Genomic DNA, 26,697 nt, shown 5'->3' with positions numbered 1-26,697 from the left:
TATCAAGAGACTCGGTACAGTCTCAGGACAAGTACATTGACAGCCCTGTCGTCTGCTGGCCTGAGGCTCTCGCCGAGACTATCTTTTCTCTGAATAAAACGATTCGCGGTGGTGGGGGTAAAACTGGCATGTCATTTTCTAGAATTGCGGAGCTCAAGAGATGTTTTGTTAAGCGAAAATTAGTTTGGAGACGAAATTTCAAAATCTCTTTCGAATGAGCCCGAAACCAACACGATCAGTAGCGTAATTGCTGAGAAAAAACTTTGCACAGGCTTAAGATTATGCAAAAGTTACTAACACATTTAGAAATTTGACATGTCTGTTCCCTCGGTCTAACTTCGCGGCGATGTCGCGGACTGACGTCACATGCCGAGAGCTCGAAAGTCACCAGCCGAAGTTTCACCGTTTCACGTCATGTTGACGTTTGGGATTATGATGTTATGAAGTGCGTGCGGGATAACTAAAAATAATTTTCGTCATCTAACGAAGTGCATATTACTATTTATTTCGTTAAATTTTGTGATATACTAAACCAGTATCAAAGCGGCCGCGTAAATGTAGTCTGTGATATGTGTGCGAAAAAGGATATAAAAACTGCGCGATGCATATGTCAACGAAAACTTTTCAAGATTTCATTATTTTTTTCGACTGGAAATAAGCGTTAACTAAAATAATCTTTCAATTAAATCAGAGTGCGAGAAATATTGTCCAGTGTAAATATATTGTCAGTAGGCTAGGTTATATATATGAAGGCGTCAGATTATATATATGAATAAATACAACAAAAACACACAGAACTGTTAGAATGATGTTGTAAACTTTAATTGAATAAATGTTTTCTAATTTATTTCTCATGTTTCCCATATTTTGCTTCATATTCAGTTTGGCTCTGCCCTCTCCGATCCTTGTTTTCACTCCATCGGTTTGCAGCGGATCGATACATATCATTAATTAATTGCCTAATATGTGTCCTATGATTTTCTACTATTTCTTCATGCTGATTGTGGTAACGTGATTCAAGAGGTTTCCAGCTATGATCATCAATCTCACATTTTGTACATCAGATTCTCAAAACAGTTTCTGGTCTTGATATAAGTGTAGTTATTCTTTTTCCACCTGGTCTGTCGAGTAACAAATTTTGAAACTTATTCCAATAAGTCTTTGGATGCTTTGTTTGCTGATCATATGAAAAGTCGATTCTTTGGAATGCAGTAGGCAAACACAAATTTTGACAACAATACTTATGAAATGACAGGTATGTTGAGTATTCCCACTTTGCAAACTACAAATGTGGAATTATTAGTGAAAAGATTCATTACGCTAAGTCTACAGTTGCTCAGTTTTGGATGAGATCAAATATAATGCCTGCTAACATCCATGGGAACATACAGAACTTCTGAATACAATGTTCGCTATGTCATTTCAACGTAACATCATGACTTTTGCCAACTTTTCTCTATAATACTATAGATTTGGATAAACATAATTTGTATCGATCCAATCGACGTCGAATTTTGTGAATAATACCAGAGGATCCTGAAAGTCTGAGAAGAATCGATTTTCTTATAAGTCTCTGCAACCATAGCGTAAGAAATGACTAGCTTGCATGTGATTCTTTTGGATTTGAAAGCTTCTTAGAACAATTCAATAATTTCAAAATTTGGAGTTACTAATAAAATACTTGTCCACCGATTGATATCATAAATTTTAGTGCTGCACGTAATTCAAATGGTAACTTTTTTTCAATTCATTAGAAAATACTTGGCCTCGAATTGATATAATAAATTTTAATGTTGCACGTAAATTAGATGAATTTTTTTTCAATTGATTTAGCTGTTCGAATCAAATAAGAAGAATGAAGCATCGGTTTCCAAAATGATTTCAAGGACGATTTTTCGGTTTATTATTTTTTACTTGTTATTTGATTCTTTTGACACTTTAAAAAATAGATGCCGATTAGTTTTTTTTTAATATAACGTTTTTTCAAGATTTGTAAAATTTTTTTCGAATTGTTCTGTATTTTTTTTTATGAAATAATTTTTTTTACAATTAAAAAAAAATTTGTTTAAAGTTTTTTTCATGGGTGGTAAATATTTTCGGAAGTAAACCGTTTGAGCATAAGGGCTATTTCAGACCTGATGGAGCGCAGCGGCGCGCATAGGAGCGCACCTGGTCGCGAGCATCCGCGCGTACTCCAGCGCACCCGCGAGCATCCGCGCGCATTCCAGCGCACCCGCGAGCTTTGCTCGAACACTGAAGTCGAAGGGATAACCTGCAAACACGCACGGACGCGTCCAGATACGTGCGAGCACGTGAAGAGAAGCGTGAAGGTTTGCGCGGATGTCCGCAGATGCGCTGGAATACGCGCGGATGTTCGCGGGTGCGCTGGAATGCGCGCGGACGCTCGCGACCAAGTGCGCTCCGTCAAGTCTGAAATAGCCCTAAGAGCCGTGAGTTGAAAATTAGAACAATCAACAACTAGCGTGAGACGAACGTACCTCAACCATAGAGACGGAAAGCTTATTGCCGAGTTTATCGTTAACAATATTTCAATATTGAAAAAGATCGTTCGATAAAAGCATTAGAAAACGGTAAGAATAACAGAGCAAGTGCGAGCTCTGAAATATTCCCAAGTCGTTTTGTTTCACCAGCGCTTTTCATGTTAAAAATCTTGGCCCAATAACCTTCAGTGTTTTTTAGATTCGAAACGTTGGCAGTGTGAAGGAGATTCTATTCTTTGACTGTACGGTCGATATCAGAACACTACTTTTAGACCGAACCAACGATATTTCTCCACTTTCTCTCTGTTTTTTCCCCACCCGTACGATTTCGTTCATCATTTTTTATTCTACAATTGACGATGTAGCGACCTTGGATAGACCGCAAAACGAAAATGCATAATCGCACAAATTCCTTGTTCGATGCACGTAAAACTAGTTCATGCAAAATTAATATATATATATTGTGTTTATTTATTATTGTGTATTGTATTTCTATGTGTAATATTATATATAAATACACTACACAGTATATATATACAATAAATAATAATAAGTATGTGTAATTAATATATATTACGTATATAAAACCAAAATCAATGGTTTTACTTATTTCTGACTCAGGAAAAGTTATTTGAAGAAGTATTCCACTGGTATGAAGAACATGAAGCATCGATCAACTCAAAATAACCACAAGGAGCAAACCAGAGTACAATATGATATGATCATAAATATGACCATAAAAAAATACAATATTTGAATAATCACAATAAATGACGATATAAAGAAATGGAGAATAAATTAAAAAATGAATATAACGGTATTGAATAGATTCTCAGTCAATTGTAATTTTTAAACTGATTTAATGAACAGAATTAAAAAAAAAATTCAAATAAGTACAATAGATCGAGTTGATATTCCCAAAACTATAAGGAATGTGAAAGTGGGAAGTCTAATGCTCAGAATAAATAATAAAATTTTGCAGTGTCGTAAATGACACTGAAATAAGCGATAAAATCGGAAATGATAAATATGGATGGAGCCATTTTGGTTTGGAGTGCCCTGATCATCAAAGATTTCGATGCACACTCGGTCGGTGGATTATACAGTTACAAAGTCGAAAGGTTTATTACCGTGACATAAAGTCGTGGAGAGACATCGTTCCGATTCTGGTTGCGTCTCGGTCTATTTTTTATCGCGAGTATATTCTTCAGCCTAGCATACATGATATTTTGTACACCTGCAAACCCAGAAATGAAATACACATATATTATCACTCAAAGTGGAAAATCTACAATATAGACTAGAATACATGGAGTAAATGTCACAGGCAGAAATGAATTGTCCATGATTGTGAGTTTCTGCTTTTCGCTTGTGGATGCAAGGGTGCATATGGAGCATTCCATCCCAAGTTAATCAGCCATGACCCTTCTACTGTTTTATAATATGGTGTGAATATAATTATTTTTTGAAAACTACTGAACGATGTTTCTCGAATTTTTTTAGATTCCCATTTCAGCCGATCTGAAATAATCAATTTTAATAAATTTCGTTCAACATTTTTCCAAACGTTCGTGGCTTTTTCAAGCATATAATAATTGAAATGAAAGATTACAGCATATATTTTGACTTGATTTAGTTTCATAAAAAAGTATCTGAGAAATATCGAAACCCAGTGTCAGGTTTTTCAGTTTCAAACAACAAATATTTACACGGTTTGTCAGAGATGGACCGTTTCGATTGTTTCACCAAAAAATTCACCAATTTTCTAAAAACGCTTGAACATGTTTGAGAAATTCACAGCAAGCTCATGTATACCCATTTTAATTTTTTAATTGCAAGGGAGAGGAGTAACATGCAAACCAATAATATTCCTGAGTTATCTCTTCTTCATAAGTTTTTGTTTTATCTTCGATTGGATTTTCATTATTCTATGAGTAGAAAATCAATGAAAATATGCTCAAACTTTTTTCTGGTTTTTTCAGTTTTCATCAAAATTTTTTTCTTTTGTTGCTAAACTGAACTTTTTTCTTTTTTGTTTCCATTTATCAAACTCAAAATATCTCCGGTGGTATACAGCAAAACATAGATGATAAAGGTTGAACGTAATAAAAATTATTCAATTCTGCGTAATAAAGATACGCGATAAACCGATACGTTCATGAGTATTACACGCTGTGAATTTTGAGACGTATTTAGAAAAACGATAAATCCCTTCCAAACATCAAAACGGTCAAATTTGATGAAAATATATGTATTTTTTTGCTTACAATTGGAAAAAAAGGCATGGCATGGAGTTCTTACACATTTGTTTGGCACGATACGATACGATACGTAGAAAGGAAGTCCTCTATTATTATTTATATATCTGTTATTGAAAAATCTATCAGTCTCATTTTTTTAAATTAATTTAAGATGAAATTTTTCAAACGAGTTGAAATAAAAATTTATAATAATTTCTAAAAATTTGATCCTGTAGTTGTGTAATGTTGAAAAAAGTTTTACGATAACAAAAATACTTTGGGTGATGGACTGATCAATTCAGCATGGAATGCCACGTATATATGCGTGTGTGTTTTGCAAGAAATGAAGACAGACAGACTTTGAGCTTTTAGTGCCGTATTCAGAAACGTTTGAATGCACAATATAAGAGGATAGACATTGAGAGAAGGAATTTTCAATGTGACCAGAGAATAAACTCCCAAAATGAAGTTTCCTCGTAATTCTATCTGAACATTCTGTACATTGCATTGCTTGCGCTATACTCGGTTCATACTACTTCACGTGGAATTCATGTGGAATGTAGTGGGCTTATATGTTCGCTATTTCAACCCTATATTGGGGAACATTGGAAATATAACACTATCATTTGAATTACAATGATTCAATGTTTATATGTTAGTACAACCTTAAACGATAAAAATTCCCTTGCGGGGAAAAAATGGGACAAAAGATTATTCTCAGAGGTTAGGAATCAGTCCAAATTTCGAGTGTCCCATACTTATGCGCTCAAAAAATACGGCCATGCGAAAGGAATGCCTCAATAAAAAGAATAAAAAATCATATCGCAAGCACTTGAATTTATTGCAATACTAAAATGTTTTTAATTTATATTGATATTTGGCGCTACTATTGTATTTAGATTATTTTCTCTGTATATTTCGATTTTTCCTGACGAATTTTGGTAAAATTCGTAAGGAAATAAAATTCTAATTATACTTATTGATGATGTATCTTAATGAGTAAAAAAAAAACAGCTGAAAAATTGAATTATTCAACGGGTTTTCGGAACGATACATCTAGTTTGAAACGTGAAAATCACAATTCGTAATAATTTTAAAAATAAATAAAATTATGATTATGATCATGATAAATTGATAAGAAAATTCATTTAAATAAACACATCCGCTTGTATCGTTCGCTATGCGCTAACACTCAAAATAACAGAGGCTAATTGAAGTAATTGGAATCACGTTTATATGTTCACTCGTACGCTGTGGGATCGTTTACTCTTGTGCCGAAGTGCACTTCGAGAGGAGCGAGGGAGCGGGTACTTTATGTAGCAGCATGAGAGTCCCTATGGAACGGGGCGTATACGAATTTTCGCCTACTTCGTCTCTGCCTTTCCGTTCTATTTTGACCTGGATTCCTGACCTACGATTTCGGAACTTTGGTCTAGAGCAACGTTCGAACTCTCCACTCAACGTTCAACGTAAATCCTTCCCCTTTCCACCTCTCAGCTCCTCTCCCTTCTTCCAACTACTTCTCCTCCTCCTCTCTACCCCAAAATATAGGATAACCCGTTCGGAGCGCACTTCGAGTGGAATTCCGATTGCAAATACCGATCATAACTTATCCATTCTGTGCGTACCTCTCTTCTACAACTTTACGTACAATAAACACTCTGATCTTTCAACCAGTTTATTATTCAAGCAGAATGATCAAGATTGAAAAAATGGATTTAATTTTATTTGTATTACCAAATGACTAAAACGGAAAGACGGAAGAACACAAAAATCATTCATTTCACTGATATTAACAACAATCAGAAAAATAAACGGTAAACATTCGGAAGTGCGGCTTTTCTGAAAATCGGAGTTAGATTTTTTTTTACATGTAGCGCTTCAATTAGTCACCACTAACGATATTCCGTCGGGGGAGGCTGACATTTGATATAAAAACCATAAGTTATGGGGTTTTGAAGTTGTTGGAAAAATATGATGAAATATGGTATATTTGAATATTTTAAAGTGTACAATAGGACAGGCACACGCACGCACGCACGCATTGAAGGTGTTCTAAACCCGCCGAGTGATACCCGCCACTCCATGTGTGTGTGTGTGTGTGTGTGTGTGTGTGTGTGTGTGTGTGTGTCGACCTGCTTTAATATGAACTCTTAAATAGTCTGATATACTCTAAATCCCCGCATTTTTCTAACAACTACAAAACCCCATAACTCATGGTTTTTATGGAAAATGTTAACCTCCCCCGACGGAATATCATTAGTGGTGACCAATTGAAGCAGTCCAGATGAAAAAAAAAATTTATCCCCATTTTTGGGAAAAGCCGCACTTCCGAATATTTACCGTCGTTGTTTACCATCGTGGTACTACATCAATTTTTTAATAATATTTTTATTGAGCATACTTTAACTCGTTATAAAACATTTGCAAAAAATTTTCTAAAACGGTTAACATCATTTAACTTATAAATGAACGAGATTTGAAAAAAATATTTTATTTACGTTGTTTCAGCAATAACACAATCGATGCACAATTTTTAGGTCGAATTTGATCAAATATTCGTCATACAATCTGCGAAAAAAATGTGCTCCAATCTACGATCTGTGAAGCACCGTCTGGGACAAATGGAATTGGATTTGCCGAATATTTGGAATATTTACTCGAATATTGAATAATCATGAGCGAAATTTCATGCGCTGGCAAAACTTTGTTTGTTTGCCTCACTCAGAAGTCAGTCAACAATCAGGATGATGGCTCATTCATGCCCGTCGGAACGAGACGCCTATTAGAAAAGTTTGTTTCTTAACCATCCGCTGCTACATTCCGATGTTGTCTCTATTCAAAGCATCATTTCCAGAACTCAATTGGACGTTTACGTTGATTGAGGAACCAATTTTGTGAAAATTCATTTTTTTTTAGGTTTCACAAGTGGAAAAGGGGCTAAATTTTTTATTTTTTATTCAAACCACCATCATTTTGTCAAATAAAAAACTCCTACTTAGGGTCACAGCGACTTTCCCATAGATGATAATCAATTTAATATTTTTTCGATGCAAACTGCGGCCGCAATCGTGCGAACCAATTGCCCCCATTTTTGGACACACGTTTTTTAATGAACAATAACAACGAGAAAAAAATGAAAATGAAAAAAATCATTTATATTTTTGTATCGTTCATTAGTGGCCTTATTCGTAAAAAAAAAATCATCCCGATCCCCACATTCTATCCAACCGAAAAAAATCGCGAAAATTGACTGTTTTTCGGGCGGTCACACTGTGATGGTTCCTTATTCCTTGAAGAGTTGGTTTACAATAAAACAACTTCCAAGAGTTCTGAAGAGATTTCAGAGCAAAATTTCCCCGCGTTGACACTCATCGATCCACTAATTTCTTACTACCGTGGCAGACAAAGCTCTCATTAAATGGTTATTATTATATACGTTACTCAACAGAACAGGCGCATTCAAAGAGATCAATTTTCTGATAATATAATTTTAAAGGCCAATCCTCCGATTGAATCGTCCATTTAGAAATATGAAGAATGAATTTCATCCAATCATACTATATCTAACTTCTTGGAAAGAGGCTCAACTCATGTAAATGAAAGCAATTCATTATATGTAGGACTGCATCGAACTGCTTTATTGATATGCAACCATCATTGGCATTTCAGAGGATCGATTCCTGTTTCGATGATGTGCTAAATTGCAAAAAGAATTTTGAATAGAGAAGTATGTATTTTGGAGCGCGGAAGCCCGTTATTTAAAAAAAACTGAAGTTTTTAAGTAAGTTAAATTTTACATTCGATCGATCGATGATATGCCTGTATTCAAATATGATTTTTAAGAAATGACAAGGGAACATTTTCACTATAAATAATTAATGGGAGAAGACATAACAAACATATAAATGGTACCAATTCTATATTACAATGAAAATACTTCAAAAAAGTAAAAAAAGAACGCCAAGTATTAAAAAACCGCCCCTCTAGTTTCGAATGATCTTTACTATATTTTCAGTAAATGAAAAATTTCCTTACCCATTATTTATTGCTAAAATGACATAGTAGGATGATCAAGATAAGAAAAAAAATATGAGATCATTTTAGCATAGCCAAGGATTTTGAATAAATTTCGATTTCTGCAAAGAATCATGTTACACCTCCAACTGTACTGGCTAAAGAGTTTTGTGACTTCAAGCGTTCCCAGAATGATTTTGCGATTAAGATATTGTTATTCTAATTTAATGCACAAATTCACTGTCAAAATTACACATAAACTTGGCGTGGATGGTTTTCAAATGGAAGCTCGGGAAGACACGATTGATCAAATATACTATTCAAAATTAATGGTTTGATGAATCAAATAGATTCCTGAGATAGTGTATAGATGAAAGAGATTAATGAAGAAAATAAAATAATTAGCAAATATGAATGATTTAATGAATTATTACACACTAAATATCCAGGCGAATGGATTAAATTATTGAATCAACAAACGAATAGAATGTGGAGAAAGTATGGTTTTAGGAATAAAAGAAATAGACAATCTGGTGAATGAATCAGAGAATGGGATACAGAATACTTGTGATGAACCAGTATATGGATAGGTAGACAAGTAAAAAATTCATACGTGGCTGGATGAAGGATAACGAAATAAGAAACAAATGATTTAGTGGGCATTGAAATTCGCTCTAGATGCAGACAGATGGAGCATTAGCATTCCTTCGCCGAGCTTCCATTTGAAAACCATCCACGCCAAGTTTATGTGTAATTTTGACAGTGAATTTGTGCATTAAATTAGAATAACAATATCTTAATCGCAAAATCATTCTGGGAACGCTTGAAGTCACAAAACTCTTTAGCCAGTACAGTTGGAGGTGTAACATGATTCTTTGCAGAAATCGAAATTTATTCAAAACCTTGGCTATGCTAAAATGATCTCATATTTTTTTTCTTATCTTGATCATCCTACTATGTCATTTTAGCAATAAATAATGGGTAAGGAAATTTTTCATTTACTGAAAATATAGTAAAGATCATTCGAAACTAGAGGGGCGGTTTTTTAATACTTGGCGTTCGTTTTTTACTTTTTTGAAGTATTTTTATAGTGATTTCGCTTTTTTTTTAGAAGAGTGACAATTAGTAAATATTTTGGAAAATTATACATTTTTTCTTATCTCCAAAAAATTTTTTACAAATGATTTGTTTAAAGTTGAGTAACTACCTTCAGATGGCGAAAGCAATCAACGTTACTAAATATTTATTTTTTCTATGTTGACGGACAAAAACTGTTTAGTCAATTTCAAATGATGTAAATCTTGTCTATATTAGAATGGTCTTATATTTTTTTCCGTAACAAATAATAAGGAAGAAAATTTCAAATTAACAATGATAATATGTGAAGTTCATTCAAAACTAAGGTTGCGGTCTTTCAATATTTGTCGCGCTTTTTTTTACTTTTTTTCAAGTGTTTTCACTACCGAGGAAAAATTTCCGAATAAAAGACCAAAAATTTTCCGCGCTCTTTTTTTTTCTACTAGGCCACTGGTTTAGATCTCGGATGCAAGAAGGAGCATTTTAAAGGGAAGAGCTCACTTTGGTTTATTTTGGTTTACTTTGGTTTATTCGAAAAGTCATTACGACCCTTTTTACGGGTGCTACGTCATTTCGAAAGACGTTGATTTTTGGTTTGTTGGATTCCCCTTTCAATTGGACCGCGTTTTCACATGAAATTTTTTCTCCTCAATTCTACGAGCGAATCCTCAAAAGTTGAGGTTTTAGATTCAATTTTTTTATTGGAAACGATTTTTTCGCTCAATCATCGCGTTTTTAGCAAAAGAAAAATTTTGAAAATTCCCACGTATCGCGAGAAATATTAAATTTCACACGATATTTCAAACGTAAAAAGAGTCGCGTCAGCGATTGTTTATTCACTAAATTTTTTTTAACATTTTCCGCCATGCAATTTTCAGTGAAACTTCAAGTACCTCGATTGTCGTAACTCTGAAACAATGAGGTTTTTTAATGAAATTTGAAGGAAAAGTTTTACCTTTTATTCAATTTCAGCTCATGGGAATGATATCAGATTTTTTTAATTTTTTACTTCAAACAGTTATGGATTGATCTAGGTTTTTCGAGAATCATGAAGTCGTATTAGAATATTCAACGTAGAAAAAGTGTCATTTTTGCTTTTGAATTTTTTATTGATCGATTTCTTTATAATAAGACATGGCACGAAACACTGAAATGCATTCTTGAGAAACTCATAGAAAAAATACTGTGAATTGTGTAAAAAGTACTCATAAAATGTTTGTCTCATATCAAAGAAACTACCTTTGGTGTACAGCACTTTTTTTCACAATTCACGAAATTCACAAGTTTTTAAAAAACGAGCATTGGCATCTCATACCACGTATTCGCTCTGTGTACGTGGGCGAAGCCAAAAATCTAATACTACTGCACTAGTGTATTCTGCACACTGCAGTATTAGTGTATTCATGCATACTGCCAGCACCACCGTAAATGGAACTCCGGCGTTTTTGGGGGAACACGTATACACGACACACGCTCACTTTCAAAGTAGTGCGAGCGCACTACTTTACGCGCACGGAGCGAATAACCTGTTGACTGGTAAATACAAAAAAAGTTGGGTCAGTTCTGGTAATAATGTATGATATGCGTACATATTGAAATCTTGTTTTAAATTTTCAACCGATTGGTATGAAAAAGGGTTTACAAGGATTTTTTGTGTTGCCGAATCGACTTCTGGGCATAATTTTCACCTTGAAAGAGGTGAAAATCGAGCGTTAAGGCTAACATTGTTAGATTTTTCAATGGAAAGTTATTATGCGATATTACCCGAAAATTCCAAGTTCCACACTAGACTCTTTTGTCGAAATAGAACTAAATTCACTATCCCCGAAGAAATTAAAAATAAGGGTTGGGGTGAAATTTTCAGATTTTTCAATGGGAAGTTTTTATGCTATATTACATAAAAAGTATTCGTTTTTGAGGATACCAGATTCTTTTATCGAAATAAAATAAAATTCACCACCCGCGAAAGGATGAAAAAAAAAGAGTTGGGGGTGAAATTTTCAGATATTTCAATGTGAAAGTTTTTTACATTACATGAAAATTGCAAGTTTTTTAGGACACGAAACTCTTTTATTGAAATGAAAAAAAAATCATCATTTCCTAAGGGGTGAAAAATAAGGTTTGAGGGTGAAATTTCCAGATTTTTCCACGAGAAATTTTATGCTTTTCCACATAGAAACTGTATGTTTTTTGTAGAGCATGAAAGTCCTTTATCGAAATAAACCAAAACTCCCGATCTGCCAAGGGGTGAAAAATGAGGGTTGGGGGTGCATTTCCATAGAAGAGTCTAGTGTTCTAAAAAACTCAGAATTTTCATGTAATATAGCATAAAAACTCCCTATTAAGAAATCTAAAAATTTCATCCCCAAACCTTATTTTTCACTCTTTCGCAGGTAGCGAATTTTATTTTACTTCGATGAAAGAATCTGGTACCCTCAAAAACGAACATTTTTTATGTAATATAACGCAAAAATTTCCCATTGAAAAATCTGAAAATTTTACCTCTAACCCTCATTTTTCACCCCCTCGGGGATAGTGAATTTTATTCATTTTCATCCTAAAAAATTTGGATTTTCCATGTAATATAACATAAAAACATACCGCTAGCAAAACAGAAATATTCACTTTCAATCCTTATTTTCATCCTTTTCGAAGGTAGCTACATGAAAATTAAGATTGGGAATGAAATCAGCAACCTCGAAAATCCCAAGAAACAAATTTTCATGTATTTCGGTAATTTATTGACTCGTGCCAGTTTTGGCACGAAAACCAGAAAAAAAAGCTTACTAGTCAACCGGTTAATAATAAAAAATCAAATGTAAAAATGAAATTTTTTTCACTCTGTATATTCTAATACGGCTCCATAGTTCTCGAAAATTCCAGATCAATTTATTAACGTACCATGTAGAAATTTTTGGTTGACAAAAATTAGCAAAAAAATCTGATAAAATTTGAATGTGTTGGAATTGAAGAAGTAAAATTTTTTCTCTCCGAATTTTCCAAAAAACCCCATTGTTTTACTACAGTTACCACAATCAATGTACTCGAGGTTCCGCTGAAAAATAAAAAAAAAAAATATATCGAAAATTGAGGAGACAAATTGTTTTATCTGAACTTGCGGCCCAGTTGAAAAAGAAATTAAACGAACGAAAATATCAATGTTTGTTGAAACGATGTAGTACCCGGAATGAAAGTCGTAGAGACTTTTCGAATACACCAAAGTAAAGCTAAATGTCTTCTCTTCAAAATGCGCCTTGCTGCATCCAAATATCTAAACCAGCGGTGCAGTAGCATTAAAAAGAACGTGAGAACATTTTTGGATATGCGTATAGATGTCTCGCCACGCTACGACGAGTGGGAGAGAGAGGGAACGGTCTTCGCGCGCTGTCTCTCGCGCTCGATCGGGCGCGAGTAGAGGGGATATCGCGTTCAGTGGACTGGGCGAAACGAACCGGGACAAAAGTAACGTTTCGTGCAAAGGACGTGTGTCCAAAGGTAAACGAACGCTACTGAAGTCTTTCTGACTCCAAGCGACTAGAGCGTACCGAAACATTCGATTTTAATTGCTTAAATCATCATATCTCGGGATTAAGTAAACGGATTTACTTGCAATAAGGATCAATTGAAAGAGAAAAATCGAAAAAAAATTATCACTAATTTTCAGATTTTTAACTACAATGGTTTATCCGTAAGAACGGTTTGAAAAACGTTATGACGTCATAAATCGACATATTCGCGTATATAAGAGTGCGGCAGGGCTCGCGCTGACTTTTCTTTTACACTTTCGTTTTTTTTTTAATACCGGGCGTCGAGCCGCTACCGCGTCTCTTGATAATACAAGATGAGTAAAGGCAACCATACGCTGATAAGATCCTCGGTCTCGGAGTGGGGCTATAAAAATGATGTTGCATTATTTTCGAACTGTATAAAAAATATTTAAAATAATATGATGGTATGAAGATCGTGAACGAGGATCAAACACTTACCTTGTCAAGATTTTTTTGTAGGAATCACGAGTTGTTCCGATTTGCGCATTCGTGATTTTATTACCAAAGTTGAATTGGTTGAGTCTCTTATAAAACAAAATTTTTATGAGACGAATTCTTCGGAAATAAGTTTTTTTTTTATTGTTTTATTAAAGCCAGTTATCAGCCACCGAGAAAAGTTTTTATGTGACTGAATTATTATTATTATCCTGAATAATACAGCTAATATTGGTAATGATAACAGTTATTATTATTGTGAATCTTATCATTACTATTGCTGTTATTGTTATTTCAGTCTTGTGACGTTGACATATTACTGATTCCGATGTCGTTGAGGCTGCGATGCTCGTGAAACTCAAGGACCGCGGTCTAACGTTGTTCGATGGAATAAACGAAGAGATAATTATTTGCCTTATTTTTTTAGTTCTTTTTTATTATTATAGATTATTAAAAGGACATTTTAATGAGCCTGATTTTTTTTTTATAGAACGGAGAATCACCCCAATACGTAACAGACAAACTGCGCCAATTTTCCGACCCGCTTTCGAGGTTTCAGCCAATTAATGGTGAGTTTTATTGATTATGATATAAATGATTATTGTTCAAATAATTATCCAAAGATTATACACGTAGAAAAAATATGAGATAGTCCAGATTTATTGAATTTTCATAGTGAAAGAAAAATGAAAAAAAAAATCCCTACAGTGACATTTTGAAAAAGTATATTAAAAAGAGAGAAAATAATTCAATTGGTACGAGCAACTCCCACAAAAAAAAATCTAGAAAATCGACTTGAAAATTTTTTTAATAATATTACAATAATTATTGTAATATTATTAAATTTTCCAGATATTTTTTTAAGGAAATTGCTCGTATCAGTTGAATTACTTTCTCTCTTTTTATTGATATTCTTTTTCAGCAGGTCACAGTCGGGAGTTTTTTGTTTTTTCAAAACATGTTTTATTTTAATCTTTTTTGTTTTTTAAAATATACTTTTGAATTCAAGTTCTGAAACTTTCTCATAATATAAAAAGAACGGTTTTCTAAATACTTTTTTTACTGCATTCCTTTCCATCCTTCAACTTGTTTTTTCCTAATTTTTTTCATTTTAATTTCGTCGAATAATTTTATGGGAATAACTGAATGTAACATGTTACGTACGTGGATCAAATAAGCTTCATGACTCGTCGAGGTTTTGCCTTTAATGCTAATTAGACCATAAAAAGCGAGATACTAGACCTGAAGGAACCACATTGGCCAGATTAAAGTGCCTAGAAGTATTTGGACCTCTCGATGTTGAATTAATAAAAAATAATTAAATTTACAAATTAACTTTCTTATGTATCGAAATTTAGTCAAATTTATTGATCATTGCTGAAAAAAACTTTAGTCGCTATGTAATAAGTCACATTGTTGTAAATTGTAACCCAGCCACCCTAAATACCAGGGCAGCATAATACACCCTTCGACTTCAGTCCAGCGCAGTCTTGGCAGGAAAATGTTTTCTGCGCTAAATCCAAACTGTATGACATCATGGTTCATCGAAAGCCAATGAGATCATCCAGCATTATGTGCAGGATATTTACAGCCTTCGGTCATTATCGCACGAAGTATGCTACTCAACGTGATATGGCGGCATCGCCATTCGACTGTTCTATTGGTTGAATCAATGCGACTCAACAGTTTTTTTATGCATATTATTTTAGAAATGTAAATATGATCGTATTGAATCGTTGCTAAGAACCATGCCCATCGATAATATGACATGTATTTGAAAAATATGGTCAAGTAATTTTTCGCCGCTTGGACAAACATTGTGCATGAAAATTTTTTGAAAATCAGCTGATCGCGGTCAAATGCATAACTCCTGATTTTTGTCCGTGCGGGCAGTCGAGAATTATAAATGCTTCTTTTTTTTTTTATAAAACTACGTTGTTTTTGGAGCTACCAGTAAGAAAATTCTTGTAATCAATGTATCAAGGAGGACTCTATCGCTCTTGCCATGTCGAATCTTTTTTCGTTACGTGCCGATGTAAAAAAATGAGCGTCGCCATATTTTTCTCGTTCATGAAAGAGATCTACATCGTTCTCACGACTCGATGAAACACGTGCCTTAACTCGGAGTGATCCTTAGATGCGACTCATTGCTTGTTTGACAGATATTAATGACTGGAGAAGACGTTGATCTCTTTTCAACGTTTATACTGTTCCAAAACTCGAGGATTGTCATTAGAGGGATGTTTCCACCCTCTATATTTTTGAGGGACAGTCAGAGAGGCCAAGGTACAGGAAGGAGGTTTGGGAAAAGCCGGAGCAAGATTAAGGAAAAAAGAGAGGGGAGAAGGGAAAGAGAGCACTTAATGAGTTTCTTAGTCACGAAACTACAACGCCCTTCTTCGAAGAAAAAGTGGGCGAAGAAGAAATATTCGGAAGAGTATCGAGAAGATGGAGATTCACAGTTCCAACAGTTTTTTAATTAAAATAGATAAATCGAATGATTTATACATTCAGCAAGGAATCCCAGGATACTTATATCCTGGGACAAGAGATTCAAATCATTTAGGGAAAAGCAAAGGTACAAGTCACATAGTCACAAGATATATAGCGAGAAAAGTCTATCGATGAGACAAGCTGATAAATTACGCAAGAAAAGCTTCGATGATTACTACTTTCGCGGAAATACATTTTGTTATAATTTTTACTTGATCTGTTCTAATTAATACCGTATAATTTTTTTGTTTTCAGAAACTTTGGTTAATTATAAATTTTTGGATTTTTGTCTGGTCATTTTTGAAGCCCTTTCAGGATTTAGATGGTAATTCGGTTTTGCAGTAGCGATATATAAAAATTTTGTTACAATTCCATAGATGTTGATTTACAATAATACTCTAATTATGAATCCTTTGTTAAGGGAGGGGGGAGGGGGGATAATGTCAATTTGGTGAAAAAGCCCAATTTCAAAAATTTTTTAGACGCTCAGATAATAAAAATTTATTTTATTGATTGTGACATCGTGATACAATATATGAACAACATTTCCTGAATTTTTTAAACTTAAATATCAGCACTTCACAAAAAAATTGTCTACTGGTGAACAGTATTAATCGAAATATACTGTATCGATTCTTTTTGAAACTTGGCATACTAATTCCTTATACAATTGACAGGTATGTACGAAAATTTTTTTTTAATTTTTCATCATTAATAATTTTACAATAACGAATAGGATAATTTTTAGGCGATAAATCAGTATTTTCACTTCTAAGTGTCAGAAAAAATTTTTAAATCTAAAAAAAATCCTCCCCTAGATACCTGGTCAATTATATGTAAGGAAGTAGTATGCCAAATTTCAAAAAAATCGGTCAAGTATAAATTTAGATTTATATTGTTCACCGGTGGGCATTTTTTTTCCGAAGTGCCCCTGCTGCCATCGAACTAATTATTTATATTTGAGTTTCAAAAATTCAGGAAATATTGTTCACATATTGTATCATGATGTCACAATCAATTAAATAAATTTCTATTATCTGAACCGTCGAAAAAAATCTTGTAAAATTATGAAATACAAACTTTATATTTTCAATAGCCTTCGAATCTTTCATAAGTGCACATTTTTGCATCTTCTCGATTGATTATATATTTTATTGCCATACGACAATTCATAATAATTAATGTCGTTTGAATATTGCAGTGTAAATTTGCACCAGCGAAAACATTGTCTTTATTGTTGTTCCAGTTAAACGCGTATCAGTATCGTTTAGTAAGCTATACAGCTTAACGATCAGTTTGATTCATTTTCATTCCGGGTTCCACTCATCAGGATCCATAATAAGTTAATAAAAATCAGATTGCAAAATAATAAATTTCGATACTGAAAAAAAAAATTCCACTATTATACCTTAGAATCAAGCGAGTATGAAGCTGGCGATAGACATTCATCTGAATTATTTCTTCAAAGGAGAATCGTGCTTGCTTCTATGTATAAATATGAATTGTATGCATGTATCTTTTTATTGATATAACACATTGCATTTTTCATCCGATGAAAGGAATAAAAATTATTTACAAATAGACAAAAAGTTTCCTCACCGTCTGAGTTTTTTTTATTTCCCTTTCGCACATGCTCTTTTTCTCATTTTCCGTTATTTCTGTACCTCTATCTTCGTCGTGTGTGGATGGGAAGAGATGCATGTACACGTTACAGACTTTCATGAAGTGTATCTCTTTTAAACCCTCTTTTCTCTCCGAAATGATACTTCCTAGGTCGCATATATCTGTATTAAATGCACCAAGAGTAAAATTATATAGTGCGTCAGTTCGTTCATGTCTACTGGCATGGTGCAAAAAATTGTCAACATCTGGTCAACATAAGGCACGATGTACATTTGTGTGCTCCTGTACCATCTCTCTTACCGATCTCTGGCATTAACGCTTTTTTTCTTTCTTTTCTTTACATTCCCCAAAGAGGAAAATAAAGAAGGTACAATAAATTAAAAAATAATCTGAAAATAAAAGTAAAAAGAAAACGAAAGGTATGAAGGTGACTGAACGCTTGTGTTCATTTTTTTTCTCTCTCATTTTTCCTTTCTGTGAATGCTATAAAGCTCATTTATGTGGTTGACGGAAGGGGTAAACGAAAGCTCACTCGAGAATGCCAAGAGCGTGGTTCTACCGCATGCTCGTTAACCCTTGACGTGAATTCTACACGAAGTCTTTGCGTTAATAATTTCTATTTTACGGGTAAGCTTCCCTCGAGAGCTCATCACGCTGCTTCGTTTTTTTGCTATCTACTATCTCTCTTTCTCATTAGTATTCCCCATTCTCTGTTCCGTTCCACGGTTTTCGCTCGTTTCTTCCTCCTCTCGTTTTTCTTCTGAGTGTATTTAAACGTACGGGGCGTCCGATAAGTGTTACCTGGTTATTGCAACGTATTTGAATTGCAAATTTATGAGAAGAAAAACGATTGAAAATTTTTTTCGATGCCACGTTATGTACTTAAATTGATTGAGAAAAAACAATTTTAAAACATGGTAAAAAGATTTAGATGTCGAGCAAAGCGCAGATTTAAGTGTCGAGATTCGCATTATTCCAGATATTTCAAAACTTATAACATAATATTTCAATGCGTCGATAGATGAGATTTAACAAAATAACGAAGAATCCATCGGTTCAGAAATATATGGTATGCGCAACTTATGAACCACTCTGTAAATACTCTATAATACGTGTTGTCGGTGTGTATGCACAGACGAACCAAGAAACCAGGTCACGTTTCCATAAAGTATATAAAGGGCTACGTGAAAGATCATGGAGAGGAAGAGTCAGAGAATGAAAGCGACTACGACCTAGTCCCAGCCATTCGGAGTTTCCAGATCAAAAACCGCTGGACTTCTGGTTTGCCTCATGTAAATTTCATCTTCTTGCTCTTGGCATATATCGGGCGTTCATACTTCTATAGAAAATTCGTTTCCCCATGGGACATCTTCTTAAAAAACGAACCGGAAACACTTCAAGCAATTAGCGATGAGGCTCAATGGTCTATAACGAGAGCACCTATAAAATATAAGAAATGGCAAAATTCGTGACAACAAAAATACAAAAATGAAAGGAGCCTGTAATAAGTGGTGCGAATCGGATAAGAGTCAGATTATTCAGTGCAAACTGTCTGTTAGATTTAGAAGAACAAGGAAGGTTTTAACTGCCTCCATTGCGCAGTTTTTTTCTCTATTATTTTCTCATCATGATGCGGGCACTATGAGTGGGTGAAAAATAGGACAAATGCTCTCCAGCGGGAAAAAAGTAGGACAAGTACTAGGTGGTCTCCGGTTTCCATATGACATCGCAAAAAATCCAAAACGACCGTCTGATTTTTTTTATATTTAGCAATTGGATTAATATCCCGCAGGAAACCAACTATATAAAATACGGAATATTCGGTAAAAAAACCGATTACACAATTAATATTAACCCTCTCGGACCGTATGTTGCTTCTACGCAACACGCGCTTCCAGGCCCAATAAAACTGCATCGGTCAGTAAGGTCGAGGTTCTAACTGCCTCTTTCCATGAAGCAAGGTTAGATTGCACCTTAGATACTCCTAAACCAAGAGATAAACTGCTTTAACTCATCGAAATATCAATATGAAGTCGGCGTTTCATATTGAGCTGGCGTTGTGTAAAAAGGTGCTTTAGTTATCGCAAAAGAAAAGTGGGTATATATATTTTTTTCGTACTCCAAACGTTATTTCCTTTCAAAGGGAAGCTAATATGATGTATTTAAGGTATTCGGTGCTAGATTCATTCGTAAATTTTCCTGATTTTGCTCCCCAAGAACCTGGTGCTGCGCGCAGCGAACATTCCAAAATTCATATTTCCCAACAAAAAAACCGAAATGTCACAATGAATTCGGAAACTAGAAAGTATTTTGAGATAAAATTATGAAGGGAATCATTTTCCGTCAACGCGAAATAGGTCTCGGTCTGAGAGGGTTAATTTGGGACTCATAGAAGAAAATAGAAATTTAAAAATTGAAAAATTAGCGTATTTTTATAACAAGTTCTGTCAACAGTTGGTGTGGTTGGAAGTTAGTAGTTTGACTGCAATTCGAACTATGTATTAGATCACAATAAAATGCAGTTTAAACATCATAAAATTCGTTCTGTGTTTATGATATCGTTTACACAAAGAATAGTATGATTGAAAATGATGAAAATCTAAATTCATTGCCATCTTTCGATATGTCGGTTTCTTTCAGAGTTACGACGAACGTTATAACATTTCCAACGATTTTTCTAACGGATTTTTCGAAAAATTCAAAGTTTCGAAAGACGTCGGACTCAGGGCTGAGTAAATTGCATGGAAGACTTCAAATATGTTTGCCACACTTTATTGTATGAACATTACACAAATCGTACGCATTTTGTTATTCGTCTAGACTATTAGCGGTTAATGTTTTCTTTTTCACAGCTAATACCAGAAAAATATGCATCATTGCAGTAATAACCGTTTTTGAAGATTAAAACTTAATCGATTCTGGAAGTAAAAAAGCTGATTAAATATTATTCAACATAGAAATTGCCTTCAAAGACTTCTCTCATATTTTAAACAACATTTTGTGTTTATTGAGTATGTTCAACTCTTTTTTCTGACACAAAGAAAATTATTCATATTCTCACAATTTGGGAAATTAAAATAACACCGGATAGTCCATCTGATTCCATTTTACCATACATAGAACCAAAATAATACATCACATATTATTAATTAATTTTGAAGAACAGAGTTCCTCTAAAGGCATATATGCTTGATGAATGATTTTCTTATGTTAGTATAAAAAATATAACTCTGTAAATTTCAAAAATATATGATCGTGTCGAAAACCTAACTGAAATAACAATGTTTATTTGCGTTTTAGAAGATGAAAAGATAAAGGGGCTGAACAAAAAACAACTTTTGACATATTACATCTAGGAACCGTATCCGATGGCAAAAGCTCGTGCTTGCGAGGCTCACCCACTGTTACCTGTGCAACCTGAGCACTTACGAAAGTGAATTGACTTTTGTGTATGAGGCATTTCACGCCGATCCAACTTCAATTTGATCGAACTCTTCGACTTTGTTCTCATTTTTCATATAGCGTTATTACACCTCTGAAAAAAGCCCTGTCATTTCTTTTCATTTTCGATAAAGATCAGTAAAGTAAAATTCTAGCCCGAGTTTAAAAATCTAACAAAATCGATAGTAGTTACCCTTTTTTATAAAATAAGGTCGTGACACGATGAAGAATTAGCTGTTCATTGTCATCGCTTTTCCGCGATTCCGATTGGTTCGTGAAACACGACCATTGTGGGGCTAAATTCATTCGGAAAATAAACAACGTTCGTTCGTCCCGTTAAAATGATAACTTGTAATTCAAACCATCTCTGACATTTTGTCGATATCGTTTTGCTCGACTCGATTTCTCGAAATTTTTTTGAATTTTGTTGAATGATGATTGTTTGATTTAATAGTTATTGATGAGTTGAATTATTAAATGTAAATGAATCTTGGTAAAAATAAATAAAAAGTTACGCTATGCAAGAAGATGACGCGCGCGGAGCATGCATCTGTGACTCACCTAGTGATTGAAAAAAATTGAGTGTTCTTCTAAAATGAGCACGGGCTTCTTTACGTCCATGAAGAGAACTTTTTCAGAAAAAAAATGAAAAGATCTTTCAAACACCTTTAAATTTTCTTTCACCGTACTTCACCACTAATTTAATACTATCTCAAATGATAAGATTGTACTATACAACGGAAAAGTAGTAATATGGAACACGATATTTAGATAATACCTAAAGCAGATGACGAATGCACATGTGTGTGCTATTACCACTCCCATATTTGGTGGAGCATTATATAAAAAGAAGCGATATAAAACAATTTGGAACATAAGCCAGACAATAAAGAGATTGATTTTGACAAAAGTACTAACAAGTAACGGCAAGTACCAGCACTCGTGCAAATGCCCCTTGATGTTCAGTTTATAGATTCTGAGTACATGAGATTCTGAGTACCTTGTTTATCATTAACAAATTAGTGAAAAAACGCACTTTTTTTAGTTTTTTGTTTATAAAACGAAAACCAATGGAGCCATGGAAAAAGAACCCATAGAAGAAATGTAGAGAATAAAAATGCAAAGAACATGATTTCTGTAATGATCCGATTGATTAATAATTAACGGACATAACTGGGATTCACATTCAAAAATGGCATTTTTTCAAATTTTATCATCATTGCTATTTTTGAAGTTGGATCTTTTATTTCTGCACGATTATAGGTATTGATAGATACCTCCTCTGTGGAAAATTCAGGTGCTATCAGATTATTAGTTTTTGAGTTATTGCATTCACAATCAAAAACTGAAAGGGCCATTTTTTCAGCAAGGCTGGATGTTCTGGAAGTGGTCCAATTTCAATTTATTAATTAAACTGATTTTTAGAGTTCAGCTACGAAACGTCAATCTTCATTTTTCGTCCAAATGATGAAAAATGGGTGAAAATCATGCGCAAACATGAGCAAAAACGGCCGAAGGCGTGGAAGTGATCGAGTGGTGGGAGTCAAACAGCAACCGCGGGAACGTGAATATACAATATAGTAATACGAGCGTGCTAAGCACCTTCCTCATGGCTGCTATTCAACCCTCACCACTCGACCACTTTCACGCGCTCGACTGTTTTTTAACTCCCGACTGCCTGCAGGGCCAAAAAGACGAGAGTTATATTTTACTCATGTTTGCGCTTAATTTTCACCTGTTTTCTCCCTTTGCTACTATTAGGAACAATAGTCATTTGAGTTTTTTTCTTATTTTTCGTTTCTAAAATGAACCTGACTTGATTTGAAAAATTGTTTTAGGATTTTCTCAAATAATTTTTTTTTCCTAAAAATACCTCATTCTCAAAGTTCTTCAATGGTTATTGGAAGAAGATATAAGTTCTATGTTAAAAGTGTTGTTGAAAAGGCGTGGAAGAAAGTCCACACGAACAATTTTATGTTCAATATCATGTTCTACGTTCACTATCGATATACATTTACAGAGCCTACAATTACTGTATCATCATCAACACATGATATTCCAGAAGCTGTGTATATAGGCTGTCCATCCAAATAATTCACTGGGAATAAGATTTCCAACACCTTACCGTTGAATAAAAAAACGAAAATATTCTGCGATCTCGATACAATCGAGCCAAATTAATGACTAGAGGTTTCAATACTGCTTTACAAATTTCGGAAGAAAAAGCTAATCAATCTCACTCGAAAAATTTTCAACGGCCAATTGAGGGAAACAACGTAAACTGAATGCACGAGCTAATAAAAAGATATTTAACTAGAAATTACAAAAAAATTCTAAGAGAAAGAGAGAGAGAGAGAGAGAGGGGGGATCCTGTATTGTACGCACAAAGTGTTACATTTAGGTATTTTTAAGTAGATTAATGCTGGACACGAGACGGAGCATTAAGCAGATCGGTATTAATGAGTTTTGTCACCCCTGAGTGACACTCGGTTTCTATTTGGTTACACGCTAGCTTACGTCTATACATAGCCCACCCATGAGCTCCTCTTCTGCAATGCGGTTTCTCGTCTCTCTCTCTCTCTCTCTTTCTCTCTCTCTCTCTCTCTCTCTCTCTGACTTTCCCAGAGTTCCAAACTTCGTGACAGTCACGTCGGCATACGTGCAGCATCACCGTATAGTACATTAGAGTTGAACAACATTGGAGGAAGTGAAATGAAGAAGAATTCATCCGAAACGAGAGAAAAGAGATCTGGAAAGGGCGTTAAATAAAAGCATAGCAAAAAGAGACAACAGAATATGAAAGGAGAAATCCGATCCACCTTTTCAATATTTTACAGACTAGAAAATTTCGTTATTTATATGTCATTTGGAAAAAACTAGTTGACGAAAACATTCCCGAATTATGGACTTCGTGGCGACGAGTAAATAAAATGTAACGAGGAAGACTCATACAAATTTGACCTAAAAATTCAGAGTTTTACCTCATCCCGTTTTTTCGTAAGAACGGTTAGAAAAAATTGAAACCCCTGGGAACCATTATGTTCGAGGACAGAAGAGTGTAATAAGACTGGCGCAAAATATTTCTTTCAATACTTGTCGTCGGCCCGCTCCCACGTCTCTTGATGCAAACGGTCGAAAAATACTCGAAAAATACGTTTGAAAAAATGGGAGATATATACAAAGATTTTCTCATAATTCATAATTCTAATGGGTAAAGCGTTATCAGACTTTGAATACGAGCAACTAACTAACTAAGTTAAATCTAATCATATGTATATAATTCAATAACGCATTTTATATTCCACTGGACTATATCATATAATTGACACATTGCTTTTATCCTACAAATAATTAGCCAGTGGATAATAAGAGAAACGGGAGTGCAAAAATAAAATAAATTATGCACAAGGATTGAGAATTGAATCAATAAAAAAATTAGCTTTATTCTACAGTTTGGCCGCCAGTTAAATTTCGAACAGAAAAATAACAATAAAAGAAAATAAATAAATCTGAGAATTTCTGATTTCACGATAACAACAAAATGATTTGCTTTAATCACTGCTAATGATACGGGAGAAATGTACAAAACGGGGGCTAACTCAAGAAAAAAAAGAAATAGACTCAATAGTTTTGAGACTCAAGATTTTCGGATTAACGGGCACCTGTCACTCAGGCATCTTATATATACCCGTGAAATTATAGGTGAACAAAATAAAGGTAATAACTTGCTGAATTACATGATGCGAATCAAAGGAAAGGATTGATGGGCGAGAGGCAATGGGGAGGGGGGGGGGGGGGATCACACCAAAAAGGGGCTTAAAACTAACGCCATAGCACTCACTCGCGTTTTAAAATTTCACAAAAAATAACAATTGCAATTACGGGGGGATGGTTGATCGCGAGCCGGAGGGGCTCGGAGAAATTCGCAAAATAAAATACTCGACCGGCCAAATTGAGGCACAAACGACGACAAAAAGTTGTGAGGCAACCATATGTTTTCATCGTGTTATGGAAGGAGTAACAACGACTTACTTGGCGTTGAAATAATTCTTCGTACTTTTTATAAGTGGGAGAGAATTTCTTGGGGCAGGGCTTGACGGAGACTCTCGTTCGGGGAAAAGCGGGATTGTAGTTCCGTGAATTTTTCGGCTCTCGATGACAACGAACACCGAAAAGGCCGAAAGAAACTTACGACTACTAACAATAATAATGAAAACCAAATGAGGGCAAATTATAGAAAAATAGTGTTGTCCGCAAGAATATAGAAAAAGAGAGAAAAAGATAGGGATTCTGACGCTACGAAAAGTGAGTGAGCGATGTCATGCGATTATTTGGCATTTTAGAGTCTAAACGATCGCCAGTATCGTAGAGAGTATGCACCACTTTAGGAGTGCTTTGAATAGAAATGAAAATGGGTTGAAGTTAAAGAAAAAGTAACTTTGTTCAAAGTTCTGTCCGATAAGGATTCCACGTCTTGCAGACTCGCGAGCTACACCTGAACTGATGACGTTTGGTCTCTGGACATACTTATATTCGACGCTGCTTACGAAAAGTAGCATGTTTCAAATTTCTAACGAAAACAACCATGTTCCATATTACTACGAAAACTAGCATGTTTCGATTTTTACCACGAAAACTACCATATTTCATCTCTAACGATTGCCGTTGTTGAAAATTTCGATTTATAATCGAATTCTCCAGCGGTATAAAAATCGCTGGGCTCTCGCTTCGGTAAGCGGTCGAAATGAACAAACAATTTTCTCTATTTGTAAGAAAAACGATCGTTTTTTTATTTATTTACAACAATTTTCATTATGGACCATTTTGATTTGAACTCAAACTCTCCAGCGATAAAAAAAAACCATCGCTGGGTTCACACTCCAAAAAGCGATTCCAATATGATACCAATTTTTATTGTTTTTCATATACAAGAATCATGCCCATTGTCAGTCACTTCAATTGGAGCTGAACTGTAACATTGAAATCGATTGAATCGAATCGGTCGATTTTTTTCAGATTTTTACCTCACTACGAAAGATTTCAAATGGGTACCAAAACTTTTCTTGGCTGATAATGAGATTGTACGGGCAATACATCCTTAAAACTTTCCATTTGTTCTTTATAAAACTTCCAAAGAGATTATTATAACATCTCTAAATATCAGATCGATAATTTTTTCGTAGTGAAAGCCGTAACATGCTACTTTTCGTGGTGAAATTGAAAACGTACTAATTTTCGCTGTGAAATTGAAAACGTGTTAGTTTTCGTGGCGAAAACCTGAACATTATAGTTTCCGTAAGAAATTTGAATCGTGCTAGTTTT

The 26,697-nt window shown here is 34.4% G+C and overlaps 1 protein-coding gene across 9 annotated transcripts in view; it reads left to right on the top strand.

Annotated features, from left to right (window-relative positions):
• nau (nautilus) overlaps nt 1–26,697 on the top strand; it is a 222,938-nt gene that overhangs the window by 78,489 nt on the left and 117,752 nt on the right. For 7 of the 9 annotated variants that reach the window (XM_043430489.1, XM_043430487.1, XM_043430485.1 and 4 more), the window contains one exon: nt 14,309–14,387. In XM_043430489.1, the coding sequence (XP_043286424.1) occupies nt 14,309–14,387 (79 nt within the window). Of the gene's footprint in view, nt 1–14,116; nt 14,207–14,308; nt 14,388–15,980; nt 16,688–26,697 lie in introns of those variants that run through there. The other 2 variants (XM_043430490.1, XM_043430491.1) reach the window with 2 other exon arrangements.

This window comes from Venturia canescens, chromosome 10, assembly GCF_019457755.1.
Source record: "Venturia canescens isolate UGA chromosome 10, ASM1945775v1, whole genome shotgun sequence".
NCBI classification, from domain to species: domain Eukaryota; kingdom Metazoa; phylum Arthropoda; class Insecta; order Hymenoptera; family Ichneumonidae; genus Venturia; species Venturia canescens.
The sequence above is the reverse complement of the archived record's forward strand: the minus strand, read 5'-3'. Positions and strand labels throughout refer to the sequence as shown.